The sequence below is a fragment of the Paramisgurnus dabryanus genome, chromosome 9 (assembly GCF_030506205.2).
Source record: "Paramisgurnus dabryanus chromosome 9, PD_genome_1.1, whole genome shotgun sequence".
Classification (NCBI taxonomy): Eukaryota; Metazoa; Chordata; class Actinopteri; order Cypriniformes; family Cobitidae; genus Paramisgurnus; species Paramisgurnus dabryanus.
The window spans coordinates 21,876,267-21,893,191 of record NC_133345.1 but is presented as its reverse complement, the minus strand read 5'-3'; the positions used below and the strand labels follow the sequence as shown (position 1 = coordinate 21,893,191).

General features: G+C 34.0%; 1 protein-coding gene across 2 annotated transcripts in view; it reads right to left on the bottom strand.

Annotated features, from left to right (window-relative positions):
• The window catches only part of chd2 (chromodomain helicase DNA binding protein 2), a 37,326-nt gene extending 23,455 nt beyond the window's left edge, over positions 1-13,871 (bottom strand). For both annotated transcript variants that reach the window (XM_073815740.1, XM_073815741.1), the window contains exons 1-9: positions 13,647-13,871; positions 12,144-12,204; positions 11,929-11,975; positions 9,451-9,507; positions 5,873-7,476; positions 5,421-5,532; positions 1,296-1,527; positions 1,045-1,131; positions 384-445 (exon numbers count right to left, since the gene is read on the bottom strand). In XM_073815740.1, coding sequence (XP_073671841.1) covers positions 384-445; positions 1,045-1,131; positions 1,296-1,527; positions 5,421-5,482 — 443 coding nt within the window. In that variant the 5' untranslated portion in view covers positions 5,483-5,532; positions 5,873-7,476; positions 9,451-9,507; ... (1 more) ...; positions 12,144-12,204; positions 13,647-13,871. The remainder of the gene's footprint in view (positions 1-383; positions 446-1,044; positions 1,132-1,295; positions 1,528-5,420; positions 5,533-5,872; positions 7,477-9,450; positions 9,508-11,928; positions 11,976-12,143; positions 12,205-13,646) is intronic.
• Positions 13,872-16,925: the final 3,054 nt, after the last annotated feature.

Below are 16,925 nucleotides of genomic sequence, written 5' to 3'. Positions count from 1 at the left end.
CAAGTTATGGATTTGAATTTTTTATGTTTTTATAACCTAAAGATGCTATGTGAAAGTTTGTAACAGCAAATAGGGGTTTTCATCTTGTCACTTTCTTGGTATAGAAAACACGTTTTTACCGAAATTTGTCAAAATGGATTTATTGCGTTTTGGAACCAAACTCTTCAAATATACTGGCAGGTCAGATTCATCTACAAACTAATTTAAAAGTAATTAAAACATTGGTGACAGGTAATGTTCTACAGACATTTAAAGTTAGATGTGTTCAAATAACTTATATTATTTCACACGCAGATACATATGGGAAAACAAATAATATTTTGAAGTAAATGATTGTAAAAGAGAGGTGAAAACAGCAATTTTAATAATTCTGGTGCACTTACTCTTTCTTTTTCTGCCGTGGACCTTTTCTTTTGGGACTTTCACTCTCTGAATCACTGCTGCCCTGAAAATCCATGAAAACGCATTTTAAAACTTAATGCGTGAGAAAATGTCACGTTTCACATTCATCAATGCCAGAAAGATTTTAACACAGGGAATGTTTACACCACTTGGCTTCCAAGCCCTTGATTTCTGTGTCCAGGGGAGTAGTTCTCAAACTGGTAGGCCACATTTTTATGACTTAAAGAGTCCATTAATGTCATAATAAATTCTGTAAAATCAATCCTCAGAAATATGTAGCTACCAACCAACAGCACTACATCCTACACAACTGGGGAGCACACCAAAAAGTTTGAGAACCACTGGTCCAGGGCCACACATACATTTGGTGACATCATACAGTAAGCAACCATGGCTGTAATTTTAGTCCAAGAAAAACTTGACCAAGTCTTTCAATGGTTTGGCTCAGTGGTTCTCAAACTGGGGTTGGTGGCCCCAAGTTTTAAGACATTTTATAAAATACATTACTTTGTATAAAGTTGCACTGTACACTGGGGGGCACACAGAAAAAGATTGAGAACCTAACCACCGGTTTAGCAGAGAGAATGCAAACATCCACTAGAGGTCAGTGTCGTCAAAGAAACGTCTGGACAGCCATCTTACCTCCGCTCCAATGTTTAGTCGGGCAGGCTCTTGTCTGCTGCGACTGGATCTTCTAACACCATAAATGTCTGGATGTTCTTCCCACATCTATGATCATCAGGGGTAAAATTTATTTATTGTAATTACCAGCTGAATTGCAGATCCAGGTTTAATCCAATGGTAATGTTTCAGGACCTGAACAATTTCAATGGATTCTTTAACAATTCAACCTAATGTTGAATGAGCACTCTGGCCTATTTCTGAGCCATTACCTTCTTCACATCTGCCAGGTTGTCTTTTTTCTTGACGGGTTTGTCTTTGGCCTGCGTTGAGGTCTGACGAGACTTGGACCCAGTGGATTCACTCCCAGACTCGGAGTGGCTCTCAGAATCAGATGTGCTGTTGTCAGAATGTCGGGAACGAGCCCGATCACTTCCTTGCTCACTCTCCGACTGACTCCCAGACTCTGACCCAGACCGGTTAGAGTCTTCTGATGCAGAATTGCTACAACATTAAAAATGTGAATGTTCATAAAGTGTAAACATATGTGGTTGGTGTCCCTAAAGAATGTGACTGATGTCCATTAATATGATGATTAATTAATTAAGAATTTTCTATGGATTCAAATACCACTTAAACACTTATCTTATCTGATTTAGTAAAACAGTTAAATAATCATTGTATAATATAATGCTAACGATTCAGGTTTCAGCATGACTGTTATACATCCACCAACAAGGCTTAAGTCTAGTCCAAGACTAAAATGCATGTTTGAGCTTTGTTAAATGAAAACAACTTGCCCTGACACATCAGGCCTAATCCTGGCTTAATCTTAGATTTGTCTGTGAAACCAAGCCTTAAAATGCATTTTCGTCTTATAAATAGAAGGGATGCATAACAATTAATCACCATTAATCTAAAGCAGAATAAAAGTTTTTGTTTACAACATATATGTGTGAACTGTGTATAATAATTATGTATATATAAATATGCACACATGCATGTATAATTTTAAGAAAAATATATATTTATATAAACTATACATAAATATACAAATGTATATACAGATGTAAACATTTCTTAAATATATACATACATGCGTGTGCATTTATCTATACAAAGTTATTATACACAGTTCACACACATATATATGATGTAAACAAAACCTTTTATTCTGCTATAGATTAATTGTGATTAATCTTTATGCATCCCTTAAAAAGATAATTAAAAACTAATAATTTGATAACAGATGTAAGATTACTCTTGTTTGTAATGCACAAACATGCATTTTCTGGAAAGCTATTTTAAATGATGTGAAAACTGGTATACATATAAATGTAAATTGAACATCACTAATGCTAAAATTATGCAAATGTAAACAAATTTGATGACAAATTAATTTGTGTGCTTTATAACTAGTCTTTTATACAATTCAGGAATACACAAAAGGCATTTAAATACAATCAAGCTGATTCATTTCTTGTGAGACAATTTTGTTGCCTCTTCCGTTCAAAAGAGGTACATTTCAAATACGCTAATCCAAATTATTTGAACTATTAACAAACTGTGAATTTCTTTGTGTGTGTGTTAAAGTTGACCTTCGCAGAAACATCTAGGCTAAAGCTAAAGTTCAGCTCATCCTGAGCCTGACCCTATCATTTGCTCTTCTTTGCCCTTTGAGTCTAAAATAGATTCTGCCTAAAACAAGGCACCCCATCCCCCTGACTCTAAATGAATCTGACTTTTAAAATAGAAAATGCAAGTCCTCCTTACATGGTTAAAAACGGAGCAAAGCAACTACCGTATGAAATATTACTCTAAACTATCACATGATTAACAGCTTTAAAATGATAAAATGCTTCCTTGCCCCTTGAGACATTTTTTCCTTAAGAATTTGTTTTTCTAAAATGCTTATGAAATGTTCACATAAATCATTTCATTTGATAAAACACTGCATAGTTTAGCATCATATCTGGCATATGGTGGTGTGATGAAACACAGACACAACCGCCTCTTATCATTTGCTAGAGGAAGCGTAAGGCCTGCTGACAAAGCAGGCGCACAAGCCAGACTGTCCTTATATGGTTGATGACGTCATATGTGGGTGGGCCTAACCTCTGAACTGAATTCTCATTGGCTGCTTATTGCTAGGCACAGAAATGCCCAATCAAACTGCAGTATGAAGTCATATGACCTCCAACTTACTTCCTGCTTCTGCTTCCTGTAGTTCCTAGAGGCTTTTATATAATGCAGCAACTAATACAAGCTATGCAGCACAAAGCAAGAGCCATTTTGTGACTTTGAGGACTTTCAGCCATTTAATGAAAGCAGTCTCATACAGTGAAGACACCGAGCAGTGCTTTTTATGCGACATTTAAGCCATGTAAACACACTCAAAGAGAGTTTGTTGGCTTTGACAGACACAATATGATACTAAACATCTTTATCAGTCATAGGGCTATCAGTAATGTTTAGAAAATGGCTGCCTGGGCAGCTGAACTGATTTAGTCGTCTTACAAACATCCTTAGGTTGAAGAAATCATTTGTATTCATCCTGTGAAGCTTGGACTGTGACACAATTATAGAAAATCGAAACACTGTGATACAAGTGCTATTACTATTTGACAAAATACATTAACAGGATACATAAATGACAGATTTTAACAAAGTTTATAAATATAGAATAAACAACCTTAAAGCTGTGTCATAATTCACAATTTAAAGTCATGACAAAAAAAACTAAATCAGAACATAAGTACTACACAGACTAGTAAACTTTTAAACATTCGTCCACTTTGGAGATAAGCTGAACAATTTGTTATAGCATTTAAAAGTCCAATGTGTTTGCTACCAGAACATAAAAAAATATATATTGAAGTTGTGTTAAGGTGTATAAAAGAAGGCTAGTAATGGCAATTTCAATTATTTTTCAGGTTCTTATTCTTATTAGGTTTTTGTTTTTTGTTGTAAATATGCAGAAAACCAACCGAAATCAATGTAATTTATTTACGGTAGTTAGCATTGGCAAACAATTGTGCAGATGTATATTAACTTAGATTCACCTTGCATTACCCTCATTTTGTAATTTTTAAAAGATTTACTAGACTTAATAATGAACATGTAAGGAATATCCATTAGTGATACTATAGGAGTAATAATGAACCAAATAAAAACACTCAAACAGTCCAGTTCTTAATATGGAAATGAGTAGAGACCATAATATTATGCTTCACCGCATACTCCACCATGGTTGTGACATCCTTCTATGTTTTATTTAGTTTGGAGGCAAAGGGAGATAACAGTTATACACAATAGATAACTTACAGGTACATATAAACACTACCAAGCCTTTTAAAAGTTTTACCCCAGAAATTGTGAAGAGTTAATAGTATAATCTCATTTAAGACTTAAAATAAACCATTGTCCACAAAGTGCTTTACTTTATGGTAATTTTTTTTATATTTTATAGGGTGTTATGGTTTGAAATACAATATAAACTGCTGAGCATTAAATGCATTAATATATGGATGCGAGGTAACATAACCCATCCCACTTGGGAATTCTTCATAAACTTGTTATACCTTAAAGCCTAAAGATATTTTATATGCAGACTGTTTTGGAAAAAAGATTTAATAATGGGACACCAGATTAGTTTTGTTTTTAAAAATAATGTAAAACACAAAATTAATTTCCATTTGCTGTAAATGTAAAAATTTTTCATTCCAATTAGTAGAGATAAATGTACAGTAAACATTGAAATTGTGTCATTTGCTTAATAACCAAAAAATTAAAAAGCTAATAAAAGGATGGGAATAATAAATGTGTGCATATTAAAATGATTTTAATAAAATGCATTATTTAAAACATTTTGTATATTAGATTTTAATACAACATTTAATAAAACCACAAACCCATTGACACTGTGTTTGAGACTAAACCGACAGCATATAAAAGGACTGCACTAATATACAGCTATCAGATACTAAACTGTCTTTCAACACCTGTAATGTTAAAGTAAAACTGTTTAAAATACCTTTATCCTCACATAGTGGTGCAATGCAGCACAAACAAAATTAGACAAGGTCAATTCACACAGTCACTTTTAAACCGAAAACATTATAAATATCAGCAAAACAGAGATGCCTATAAAATAATCAGCATCATATGTATACATTAGTGTAAAGTCGATCAGTAAGGCCCATGGGCCTTGTATTTAGTTTTGGAAATGCTAACAAAATCAGGGTGTGGCTATACATATTCCAAGGTCAATGATATGAAACCCATATATTTCACAAACACTGTGGTTTTAAACTTCTTCACAGGTGATCGACCAAGCTTGTAAAGGTAAACAATCAAGACAGATGTTAAAAAGACAAGAGAAATATTGAAAATCGTACCTGGAAGCATTGCTTTGAGTCGAGCCTTCGTCTTCCTGCTTTTTATTCTTATTCTTCATCATGATTTTGTCTTGAGGTTATTGTTAATGATGGTCGTTTGTCCAGGTATTAACTGTCAAAAGTTTAAAGTGGGGTAAACCATCAAGTGAGTCGGTCCGCTTTTAAAGGAGAGCAAAAAAGTCTTGCCGTTGCGACATAATGAAAAAACAACTTAAGACTCGGATAACTGAAAATAAATACGTGTTTACAGTATTTTTTAAAGTTATAAAGCATCGGAATTAAAATGACACCTGCTCGACTCTATTCGATGTCAAATAAGCCATGTGTCGATAGCATTTGATTCACATAGCCACATGCATAAATTCCTACTGCGTCATCAGACAAAGGACGATTAAAACAGCACGATGAAACGAAATAAAATCGACAATAGAAATGAATCCATGTAAACATACCTATTGCATTGACAGGACGAGGATTGAAGCACTACATTCACATCTGACAAAAAACTCGATTTGTTACTTTGGCCCATACAAAAAAAAAACAAAAATAGTCCATGATTCAGATGAAAATGATAATCGGAAAAATATTCGAAAATAAAAATAATAGCTGTAATCCAAGGATGGCTATTTGAATAGAGAGAGAGTGTGTGTGTGTGTGAGAAGAGCCCAGCAGAGCGCACTAAAAATGGAGGACAGCCATGGCTGCCAGTACACGGCAGGGAAAACAACGACTGGCCACTCTACGCACACAGCACAACGTTTTCGACGCAACAAAGTCACAAAAATACGCATTAACGTCTCTATATTCCGAAACCGAGAAAGACAAACGATTTCGCGCGATTATTGTGTCCCAAGCCGGACTCAAAGTTCACCAAAGTTGAGATACAAGTGCTATCGAGAGCCCTGCGAGGCTCAACGCTCTCCCCTTCCCAAGGTTCATCCGCCATCTAAAGCTCCTTCCCAGCTCTGAGAGCTTAGCCTTTGATTGACGTTCTCTCCATTTACCCAGGACTCAGGTGATGCACCAAAGACCCTCCCCTTTTGTTTTAAATTAAAACTAGTTGTTTTAGGTTTACATTAAGTGGTCAATTTATTACAACCATAGGTTTATAGTATTGGAACGAATTATTAGTTGGTATCAAGAGAGGACTTTTTATTTTTTTTAGCTCTTTGATAAAATTATTTCAGTGAGCCTTCACTTCCTGCACAGACAGGAAATGAGACAACAGAAGCCATTTTGCAGTTTTGGACTACAGTGGACACCATTTTAAACCATTTAGTTTAAACCCCATCATCTGCTCTGTATATGAAAATGAATTTTATGTTTACAGGATATTTTAAAGGGCAGTTGGATGAACCAAAGATTTTCAAGTTTTCTTCTCATCCCCAAGCGCATATTTTTATTTAAATAATAATAATAATTTAGGTTGTATCCATGATAAGAAGATATTCCGCACCATCTAGACAAAATTTGCAAAACCTTAAATTATTGTAGGAAGATATAACAACGGTGTTAATCTGGTTAACAATAAAAAATAATCCACATCCTAGCACTCTTTAAATTTCAATATATTAGCTAGCTATGACTAGCTTTCCTAAATATTAACAATTCATAGCTGGTTAACGAAATACCAAAACAAAGCAACTTTGCATAGAAGTAAAACAAAACTTAGAAAGTTCTTTTAGTTTTGCTGCATTTATCTAAAGATGTAAATATCGTGAAAAACGTTACGTCTTTTCCCATCCAATAAGAGCGAGTCGAAAATGTTCAATCACAAAAAATTTATTTTTCTTTTAAAATGACAAAATAGCACACTTAAAATTCTGAAATACATGCATCATTGCAATAAAACAAAAACAAGGTAGTAAAATATGATGGTGAGGTACATGAAAAAGAAAAAAATACAAAGGTTGAGCACATTAGCGAATTCGTTCGCAAGTCACAGCTGATCACAAATTAAACTTTTCACAAATTTCTTTTCAAATCCCAAAGCAAAATCTGAGCGGCCATCTTCCTCATTAAGCAGTAGTCTCCACTTGACTGTCCAGAATTGGTTCTTTATGAAATCAAAAAAAGAAGGGAAAGAATGTAAACCCCAAACGTTTTCAAGATGCGATAATAGCTTTTTTTTAAACTAACGCATAGCTATGACACAGCTAGGTACGAAACAAGTCCAAGAGAAAACAACTTAAATAAATCGGAGCTACTGTACGATCCCCTTTTTATACAGTACTCCAGCTAATGATTTAAATTCGGGAAGTTTAAGACAATGCCTAATCTCCCAAAGTAGCTTCATGTGGTCAACTCTGATTGGCAATGTCAACATTAAATAACATGCACAACTCCACAATGTTATGGTATTATAATCGACAATTTCAGCAAAATGCGTAATTATGCATACATGCATGCTAAAAACTGCTAGCAGTGGCAAGCTATCCACAGATTACCGCAGATGCTTTTACGCAATTGTTACATTTAACTATAAATGTATATACAATTCACACGCATTATCATATAAAACACTAAAAAAACCTTTAAACTAAGAAAGCTTCCAGAAAATCTCTAAAACTTGGATTTGACGCAAATTTCAGACGATTCCAACATCTATTGCAAGAACAACGTACACATCTTAAACTTTTTTCAATGCTACCACATATGTCTGTCATTAGATAAAATGTTCTGTAGAAATGATTCTGAAATTGTATAAGTTTTTGTTGTGGTCATCATTATTGATGGCACAGGAACAAAGTTGGATTCAATTCTCAAGATAGGTCTACGAAGTTAAATGACAAGTGTATAAAGTGTTTAAAACAGCTGTCACTGGAACAAATATGAAAAAGCTGAATAAGTGACGCAAGAATTAAATTATTTAAAAAAATCTGTCTTTACTGTGTAATTACACCTTCATTACACCAAGTGTAACGAGATGGAATTTTCAAGAATTGTATGAAAGGAAATTGTCAACAAATTTGGTCATTTGGTCTTCTGAAAGTCCTTATTCCCGAAAGTCTTCATATATCTAAAAGTTTCCACATATAGGTTGCTTAATAACATCAGAAATCTTGCATGTCCAGGTCACCAATTGGGAACTTTTAACAAGAAAGAGACTTCAGTTTGTATGTGGTGTTTTAAAAGCAAGACCTCTGAAAAGCTTCAGTCTCAGTGACGGTGTGTCTTTTGGTCACTGTATGGAAAAGTCACATGCCTATTTCTCACAATTAAATAAGAGATGAAGGATAAACTGGATTTAAGGTTTCAAGATGTCATGGCTTTTAAACTATTTTTGTGATAAAATCTCAATAAAATAATTAGATGGGAGCTCAAATTAGAAAGCCCCAATAGGCACACTATTTTTTGTACGATAGTAATAAACGCATCCGTTTCTGAACTTATTTGGGCCTACAATATAAAATTCTTCAGTCCACACACCCATCCAAAAATCAAAAGCAGAAAGTTGATAAATCATCAATGGGGTGCAGCGAGTACAAAGAAAATTTAGCAATGCAAATGTTGCAAAAGTGGAAGTGAAAGAAAAACATCAAATGCATAAAGTATGGACATATGCCGAAGAGGAGGCCAACTGTGGCACAAAATCCAGGAAGATGTGTAAAACAAGTTACACAAAAGCAGAAGTGACTCCATGGGAAAGGATGTTGTTGTCGTATTTCAATGGAAAACAAGATTCAATGATGAGAGAATCCAGGCCTACTCAAGAATAAGTAAAGCAAATGTGTGGACAATCCTAAGTGAAACATAAATCCTTTCAGAGCTGGAACAAGAAGCCTTTTCCTAATGAACATCAGCACTGTTGGAAATTATTTCAAATATCATTTTGCAAATATCAGAGAGGACTGCAAGTGAATGTTTTCACAAAATGTCCATTCATAGTTGTGTACAATGCTTAGAACCACTCCAGGTCAAATTAATGATTTCTGAGGGTAGGTACTTTATCAAAGTAGTATAAAGAAGCTACATTGACAGACATATGAGGTAGCACCTTTATAATACAAACATCACTGTGAGGACTTACAGAGCAGTCTTCTCTTGCCCGGACCTTTGCTGAAGCGTCTCCCCAGGCAAACTTCCCCTGCAGGGAAAAATACAATAATTAAAATCAGGTATAAAACAGACAGACAGAGTTGACAGGTGTGAGAATAGCTATGTTATATTTAAATAAATAATGAAATCCAGATAACTACACATTTACATCAGACACAAACATGTTATGTAAGGTCTTGTGTCTGTATTTTTTTGGGGGGGATTTGACTTGCATGTAAATATTCATTCCACATCGAGATTTTAAATAGTATATCGACATCAATATCATCTAGCCCTATGCATGTATGCGTATATACATCTGTGTGTGTAGCGCTTACACTACAAATGTGTTTTGCGCTTACACTACAAATGTGTTTTGACTCCATATTTGGGTTTTGTGAACTAAACAGTTTTAACATTTTAACCATTTTAACAGTTGACTACTTTGTAATCGAATCAATTGAAACCAGTGATAGACCGATATCTCGCCATGGGTGTTAGATCGGCCGATATCTAGAATTTTTTATTATCGGTCCAAGCTGATCAATTTTTTCCGTATGTGAAAACCCACACCAGTCGATCACTATTGAAAACTTATTATTCCAGGTGTAAACAAGATTCACAGTCTCTGGTATTATGTTGTGTTGGTTAAAGGGTTTCGAAGGGCGCACTCATATACTAGCCCAACCAAACCATGATCAAGCGTGTCTGACCCCCAAAGCCTGGTTCGTTTGACTAGTGTGATCACTCCGCAGCATGGGTGGGTGTGGTTTGGTCAATCGCATCCTGGCACGGTTGCAGAGGTGGGCTCGGACGTGGTTCACTTGGGCGAGGAATGCACATTGTGAGCGCAAATGGCGCAAAAGTGCGGATCAAAATTGCGAGACGTCAGTTGCACGACAATCATTTAATATTATCTGCCTATGTAAAAACCTTGTGATGTGCACAGTTTCATGTAAATATCTAAGCCAGTGGTTCTCAAACTGGGGGCCGCGAGATGGTGCCAGGGGGGCCCCAGTTTTATGGCATTTTATAAAATACATTAATTTATCATGAATTCTGTGTAATTAAACCTAAATAAAAATAAGCCAACTAACCAACAGCACTACTAGGTATTATTTAATATGTTTTGTTATATTAAAATGTTACATTTTAGACATGTTTTTGTCCTTAAATTATCATTTTGGGGGGCCTCGAAAGGAATGCACCTTACACAAGGGGGGCTGCACACTGAAAAAGTTTGATAACCACTGGTCTAAGCAGCTTAAGCAATAGATTGACTAATCACCATGTTAGGCATGTTAGAGGGCCGTGTCACCGACTTTAATAAAAAAAAAACCTTTACATTACAATGGGCTCCATGGTACAAAGAGAGTGCTTCCTGTTTTCTACAAAACAATCGCATCCTAATGACGAAAGCATGCTTGGATCGAACAAAATACAATGTGAGTGCAAGCTTGTGGGGGAGGGGACAATCCCACTCAGGCATGGTTCAAGGCAACCATGCCAAATGATTCCAGCTAAGGCTCCGGCTTCTCAATGGTTGGCTCCTCCCATTTGCTGCTGCTGCCATTTTAAGGGTTAATTTTATTGTGGCTTTCTTGTTTTTTAGAATGATGCACACTTGATGAATTTTAAATTGGTCATAAAACACTATGACCACTAGGAGGAGCTTCATTGATATGCTACAATGTCAACTTCCGGCAAACTAGTTGCTAACTTAAAACATTAACGGTGACATTAAAGCTTGAACTGTAGTCTGCACTTAACCTGAGAAACACAATTTCTAATACAAACTAGATTAAGTCGCAAACAGATTAACATATGTTTTATAAGTAGCTGAATGTAGTTGAAGTTTGAATTAGATTATTACTATTGGCACTGAGGAGGCTGACATGTTGAAGTACACTAAGTAACTATTTTTTATTAATTATTTTTCAAATCGTCAAGTTCAATGTTTGACCAATAATAGATACGCAAAATAATTTGCTTTCAGATACGTACTATGTGTGATAACGATTAATCTTTTCATTAAATCTAGTTTATAAAGTATAAGACGTAAAGAATATAAATTGAAACTATAAACTGTGTGTGATAATTAATATGCATAGTGTGGAAAAAAACTCAAAAAAATGTCTTGCCTAACAAACAAAACCGTAGAAAAGTTTTGACTTGATTGTTTCGATATTACAAAAATTAATAAATGTAATTCTTCTTAAATTCATAATTGTACAATCTAAAATTGATCTACTCAATTCCACGTGGAGCGAAGTTTGTAACATGCTTAACATTATCGTTACCTAAAAAAATCATTAGAGCACATTAAGAGATTCCCTTTCAATGGTTAACATAGTCTTATTATAAGTACAAAATTAAACATATATATAGCTTTATTGTTTTATATTAACTTAAAAAAAACAAATGTTTTTTCACAATGCTGTAAAAAACACTTTTTAAGTGCAATACTTACGGTGGAAAACCTTTTCTTCAACTTTCCTTGACATTATCAAGATCAACCTTTAAAGGCAAAAGAATTTTAAATTAGATTGAACATTTAATCTACGATTACATTTAGAGCACAACCTAGTGGTAGCCTATGTTAACAAGGTAGCTAAAGTGCTCAGGACTGCGACAAAATCGAAAAAAACTCTACGCAAATGTTAAATGTGCATTAATGATACTTACATTTACATGGCATGCCACTGCAAGAAACTCTTCATCATCTTTTGTCTAGTTGATCGGATGCCTGTACATAAAACATTTTCGAGAATTAATTTTGTTTTAGCTACTTCAAACATTCACACTTAAAGAAATGTGTTTTATTCAAGTAATTTCTATATGTACAAATGTCTTCAACTTTTATTAAAATAAATTGATAGTACGGTTCTTGATTTTTTCCAGAATACTTAAAAATGTGGGTGTGCTTCAATACACTCATAAATGTGCGCAAGTCAGAAATATTATAAATGTAGAATCATAACTGAAAAGGTATTTTCATCAGTTCATACATGTAACAATACTAAAATCTTATTGAATGGTTTCGAAACAATACTATATATAGTTGATTTTATACACATGCATTGCCTTCATTATTTGAGGTTAAGATTTTACATTTTTAAGAAAGACAAACTACAACTATATTACTTATTAGTTAATACAACATGTATACTATATACATTTTGATAACATAAATTTGGTTGAAAATTATCCACATTTAGTATGATTTTTTGTAACATTTATCCATATATTTTTTTACATTTTAGGACATTTAGTACCTAAAACAGTATTTATAAGGTAGAAATTTGTGTCAAATGAATCTGTGACCAAAATGTGAAAACATAAAGAAAGACACAGGTTTCTGAATTTTTGTGAAAAATACAAAGTACTCTTGGATGGCAAAGGGTTAAAAGCCAACACCCTATTATTTTACGTCGAAAAACAGTGCATAAATGTTCTTCAAAACAATAAATACAAGTGCATAAATATATCCAAGTTCATTGTCTAGATCAAAAGAAACATTAAATCAATAAAGCTTTATACAATAAATTTAATACAAATAACAATGAAATCTTAAAATAAAGTAAAACATCAAAATTATGTACAAAATCCTATGGGAAGTTGACATACTCACAATGTTCTTTGTATAACTTGCAAAATAATACACATCCGAAGAAAAATAAAGTTTTTATAGTTATTAACACACAATAAATGCTTAAAATATTCAATAAAATAGTTTATTCAAATAGAGCATTTAAAATCCCCACGAAGATGCTGTAAATGTTAAAGACTGGACATAGCACCTTAAAAGTAGCATTTTTACAATCATATTTCTATTTAATATATTTTTTCCGCTTTCTGATGTTACAAGGACATTTTGTCCTCTCAAGGACAAAGCAAATTTTAAATGCGTAGACACTTAAATCCTCGTTTCCCTTCGTTGTTGTCATCTGAAATGTTCGCAGTTTTCCAGTAACACAACCTTGCATTGTTTTTCTAAGAAATTTACAACGTTTTGACATGGAAATCGTCGATTAAATCGACGAAATGCCTTTTTCCAGTACTTGGCAATGGCCCCATCATGGCCATTTTACACCACCTCGTCGAGTCCTCTCCTTTTCCACCATATTGGTGCGTCAGTTCCACTAACTCTAACACGTTTACAAGTTACAATTTTTAACAAAATCTTACCCTGATCCAATAGTTGCTATCTGCTCTTTCGTCTGAACACGTCGACGCCATTCTTTTCGTTGGTAATCTTCGTTTTAATGGAGTTTTCTCGTTCAGATGTCGCCACATCACCGCTTTCAACCGCCGCTGCTGTGTCTTCTCTCCAGTGAGCTCGTCGTCCTCCCCGCCTGTTCTGTTATACTGATCGAGAGAGTGAGTGGACAGCCCTGCGTTTTTGCGTAAGCGCACACAACTTCCTCTCACTGCGGCATTATGGGTAGAAGAAACAAACAGCCTCCATTACTGTGCCATTAAATCGAGCTTTTAATGCACAGACCGTAATATATATTTCAAATGTTTCAAAGACTTAAAAATGACTAATGTTTAATTTTAATAAAAGAAAAACAGTAAAGCTTATAATAAAGGCATCTATATTTTTGAAGATTTTAAGTTATGTTTTGTGAATGCTGTGCATTTGCTGAATATTCATATACAAACTAAGTTATATAAGATTGGTTTTTAGCTGGTTTGCTAGCTGGTCCTCCCAGCTAACCCCCTCGTTAATTTTTTATACAGTTATACATCCGGCTTCTTATCATCCAAACCTTAGTCTTATCAACGATTTAACAAGAGAAAAAAAACATACAAATGCAAAATATTATCTGTTTTATAATTAATTTAAAGTAAGTGTATGGTCACTATCAGTGTTGGGGGTAACGCATTACGTAATAATATTCCTTTTCTGAAGTAACGAGTAAAGTAACGCATTACTTTATAAATGTACACATTATTAATTGAGTTACTTTTAAAAAAAAAAGTAATGTGAGTTACTTTTCAGTTTAATTAATTCAATTTAAAAATAAAATAATGTACTGAATTAAACTGAACATATTAACGTAGAATTACGCACTGTGTTCGCCTGAGAACAGTTTAAGTCAGAAACGGAGATGGCAGGCCACTGAGGCCAGAGCTTGACATTTTTGCGATCATATAAAACACCTGCAAGGCCCGAAAGAGATCAAATAAGAGAGCCAAGTAAGAAAAAGTAACGCAAAAGTAATGTAAGCATTACTTTCCATAAAAAGTAACTAAGTAATGCAATTAGTTACTTTTTGGGGGAGTAACTTAATATTGTAATGCATTACTTTTAAAAGTAACTTTCCCCAAAACTGGTCACTATAGACCTCTTGGGTATGTATAGTGTAAATTAAAAATAATAAAGTAATACTTTTTTATGCCTTTTCCCTGTGCCTGGCTGCAGGGAGCATTTCTAAATGTTGTTTGAATGTTGTCCCTGTGTTAGCATTGGTGTCATGGACGTCAGTTTCCGCCAAAGACTGACTATCTACACAGAGTGTACCTTGCCTGTGGCCCAAGATGCTGGGATAGGCTCTAACTCTCCCCTGACCTTGTATAAGGTTTGGAAAATTGCATGATTGGATGTATGGATTGAAATTATTTGATACAAATTTTGCATCTGTTTGATGACAACTAAAATGGCTTAACAAAGCTTAACAAAAAACATGCTTTCATTTATCATTCTGGAATTATTAAGAAAATATTAGGACAGTTTTGTATTACTTGGGCAGTTTAAAGATCAAATCATGGGAGATAAACATTCTGAGTTGCTAAAGAATATGTAAGAATGTTTGGGGAAATACTCGTGCATTTAAGGGTTAAGGTGGTAGGTCAACCCAGGCCAGTCTGTCCAGCTAAGACCAGATATGTAAGGTCTGCTAAGCCGGCTTAAACTAAAACCAGACTGGTTTTAGCTATTCCACAAAGTTTATTGCATTATATCAGCATTATATATTGACCAAAACAAAGTGAAAACAACTTTTTAATCTGCCAACATTAAAATGCACCTTTTACTGCATTATTATTATTTGTGAATAGGTATTATAAACTTTAGGTATAAGCCTACATTTAAAACAAATTATAGCATATTCTGTGCAAACATATGGCAAAAAAGTACAAACATGTTCAGTTAAAAAATCATCTAAGATAAAGTGGGTCACTTTATATGTCTGAAATGAACCATATCAGCCCCAATGTTATACAGTACAATCAACCTTTAAGCCATTTTCTTTCTATAATGGCTGAATCCAGTGTAATAAAGCAATAATGTTCTTGTGCAATTCAATAAACATTACATATTAACTTTAACAGCTTTAAAAAAAACTCTGCTCCTGACATTTAAAATTATCAACAAAACTTAAAACTGATCTGGTAGTCAACAAACTCAAACACATACGGCACTAGGGATCTGTTTCAGGGCACATTTTCATCTCCAAAAGCCAGTCTACATACCACATTTGGTTACTTAGCAACTGTAACTGGATCAGCCCTGGGCTCCCTCCTACTTTTTTAAAAATCCTGCCACGTAGGCACTGATGAATGGACCAGGTGTCTTTTCTCATAGAAGGTATGGCTTTAACTAACCACTACAGTCTTTTTGTTACAAGTTGAATTTTTAAAGAGCTACCTTTTATTTTTAGAAGCAGTGTTTGTATTGTTTTCTGTCTTCTAGTATAAAAGATGGCCGCATAAAAATAATAAATTTTTGGTGTGTTACTTAATTACAACATTGCACATAGCATCTGTAAATATGTATATTCACAGAATATATTTATTCTTTACAATTGTCTCCTTATAGGTTCATATATGTTTTTTATCTTATTTCTTTTTTAATGTGTCTTGCTGTTGTATTCGGATGTGTGTACTGAAGCTTCAAGTACCAAATAAAAGGCCTTGTATGTCCAAGCAGCCAAGCACACTTTGCAATAAAGCCCCCACTTATTCTGAACATTGAAAAGATTTAGGTTGCACTGAAAAGATACTGACATATTTAGGAGCCCTCTTGTGGCCGTTTCTATAAAATGTCTTCGTATTATTATTTGTATTTTGGATATAATCCGTTTGCAGTTGTTTTACCTCAATTGAATATTGTTTACTTATGTCACTTCTAATCCTTATTAAAATGTTATCAAATATATGATGGTATGGAATAGGTCATCGAGTTATATTAATATATGCTACAGTTGAATTAGCAAAATAAATAAATAAATAAAACATAGAATATGATCACCAACTCACAAAATAATTTTTTTTTAAATGTTCTTCGTGATAGCATATTTTAATTTCTATTATTTAAATTGCAGCAGGCTGTTTTTTAGGAGTAGCAATATCTAACTGTATCTTTGTAAACTGCGCCATCATGTGGCAAAACAATATACCCCTATAATTACACGTACTCAACATTTTGACCCATATTATTACCTTCAATAATATCTTCAATAA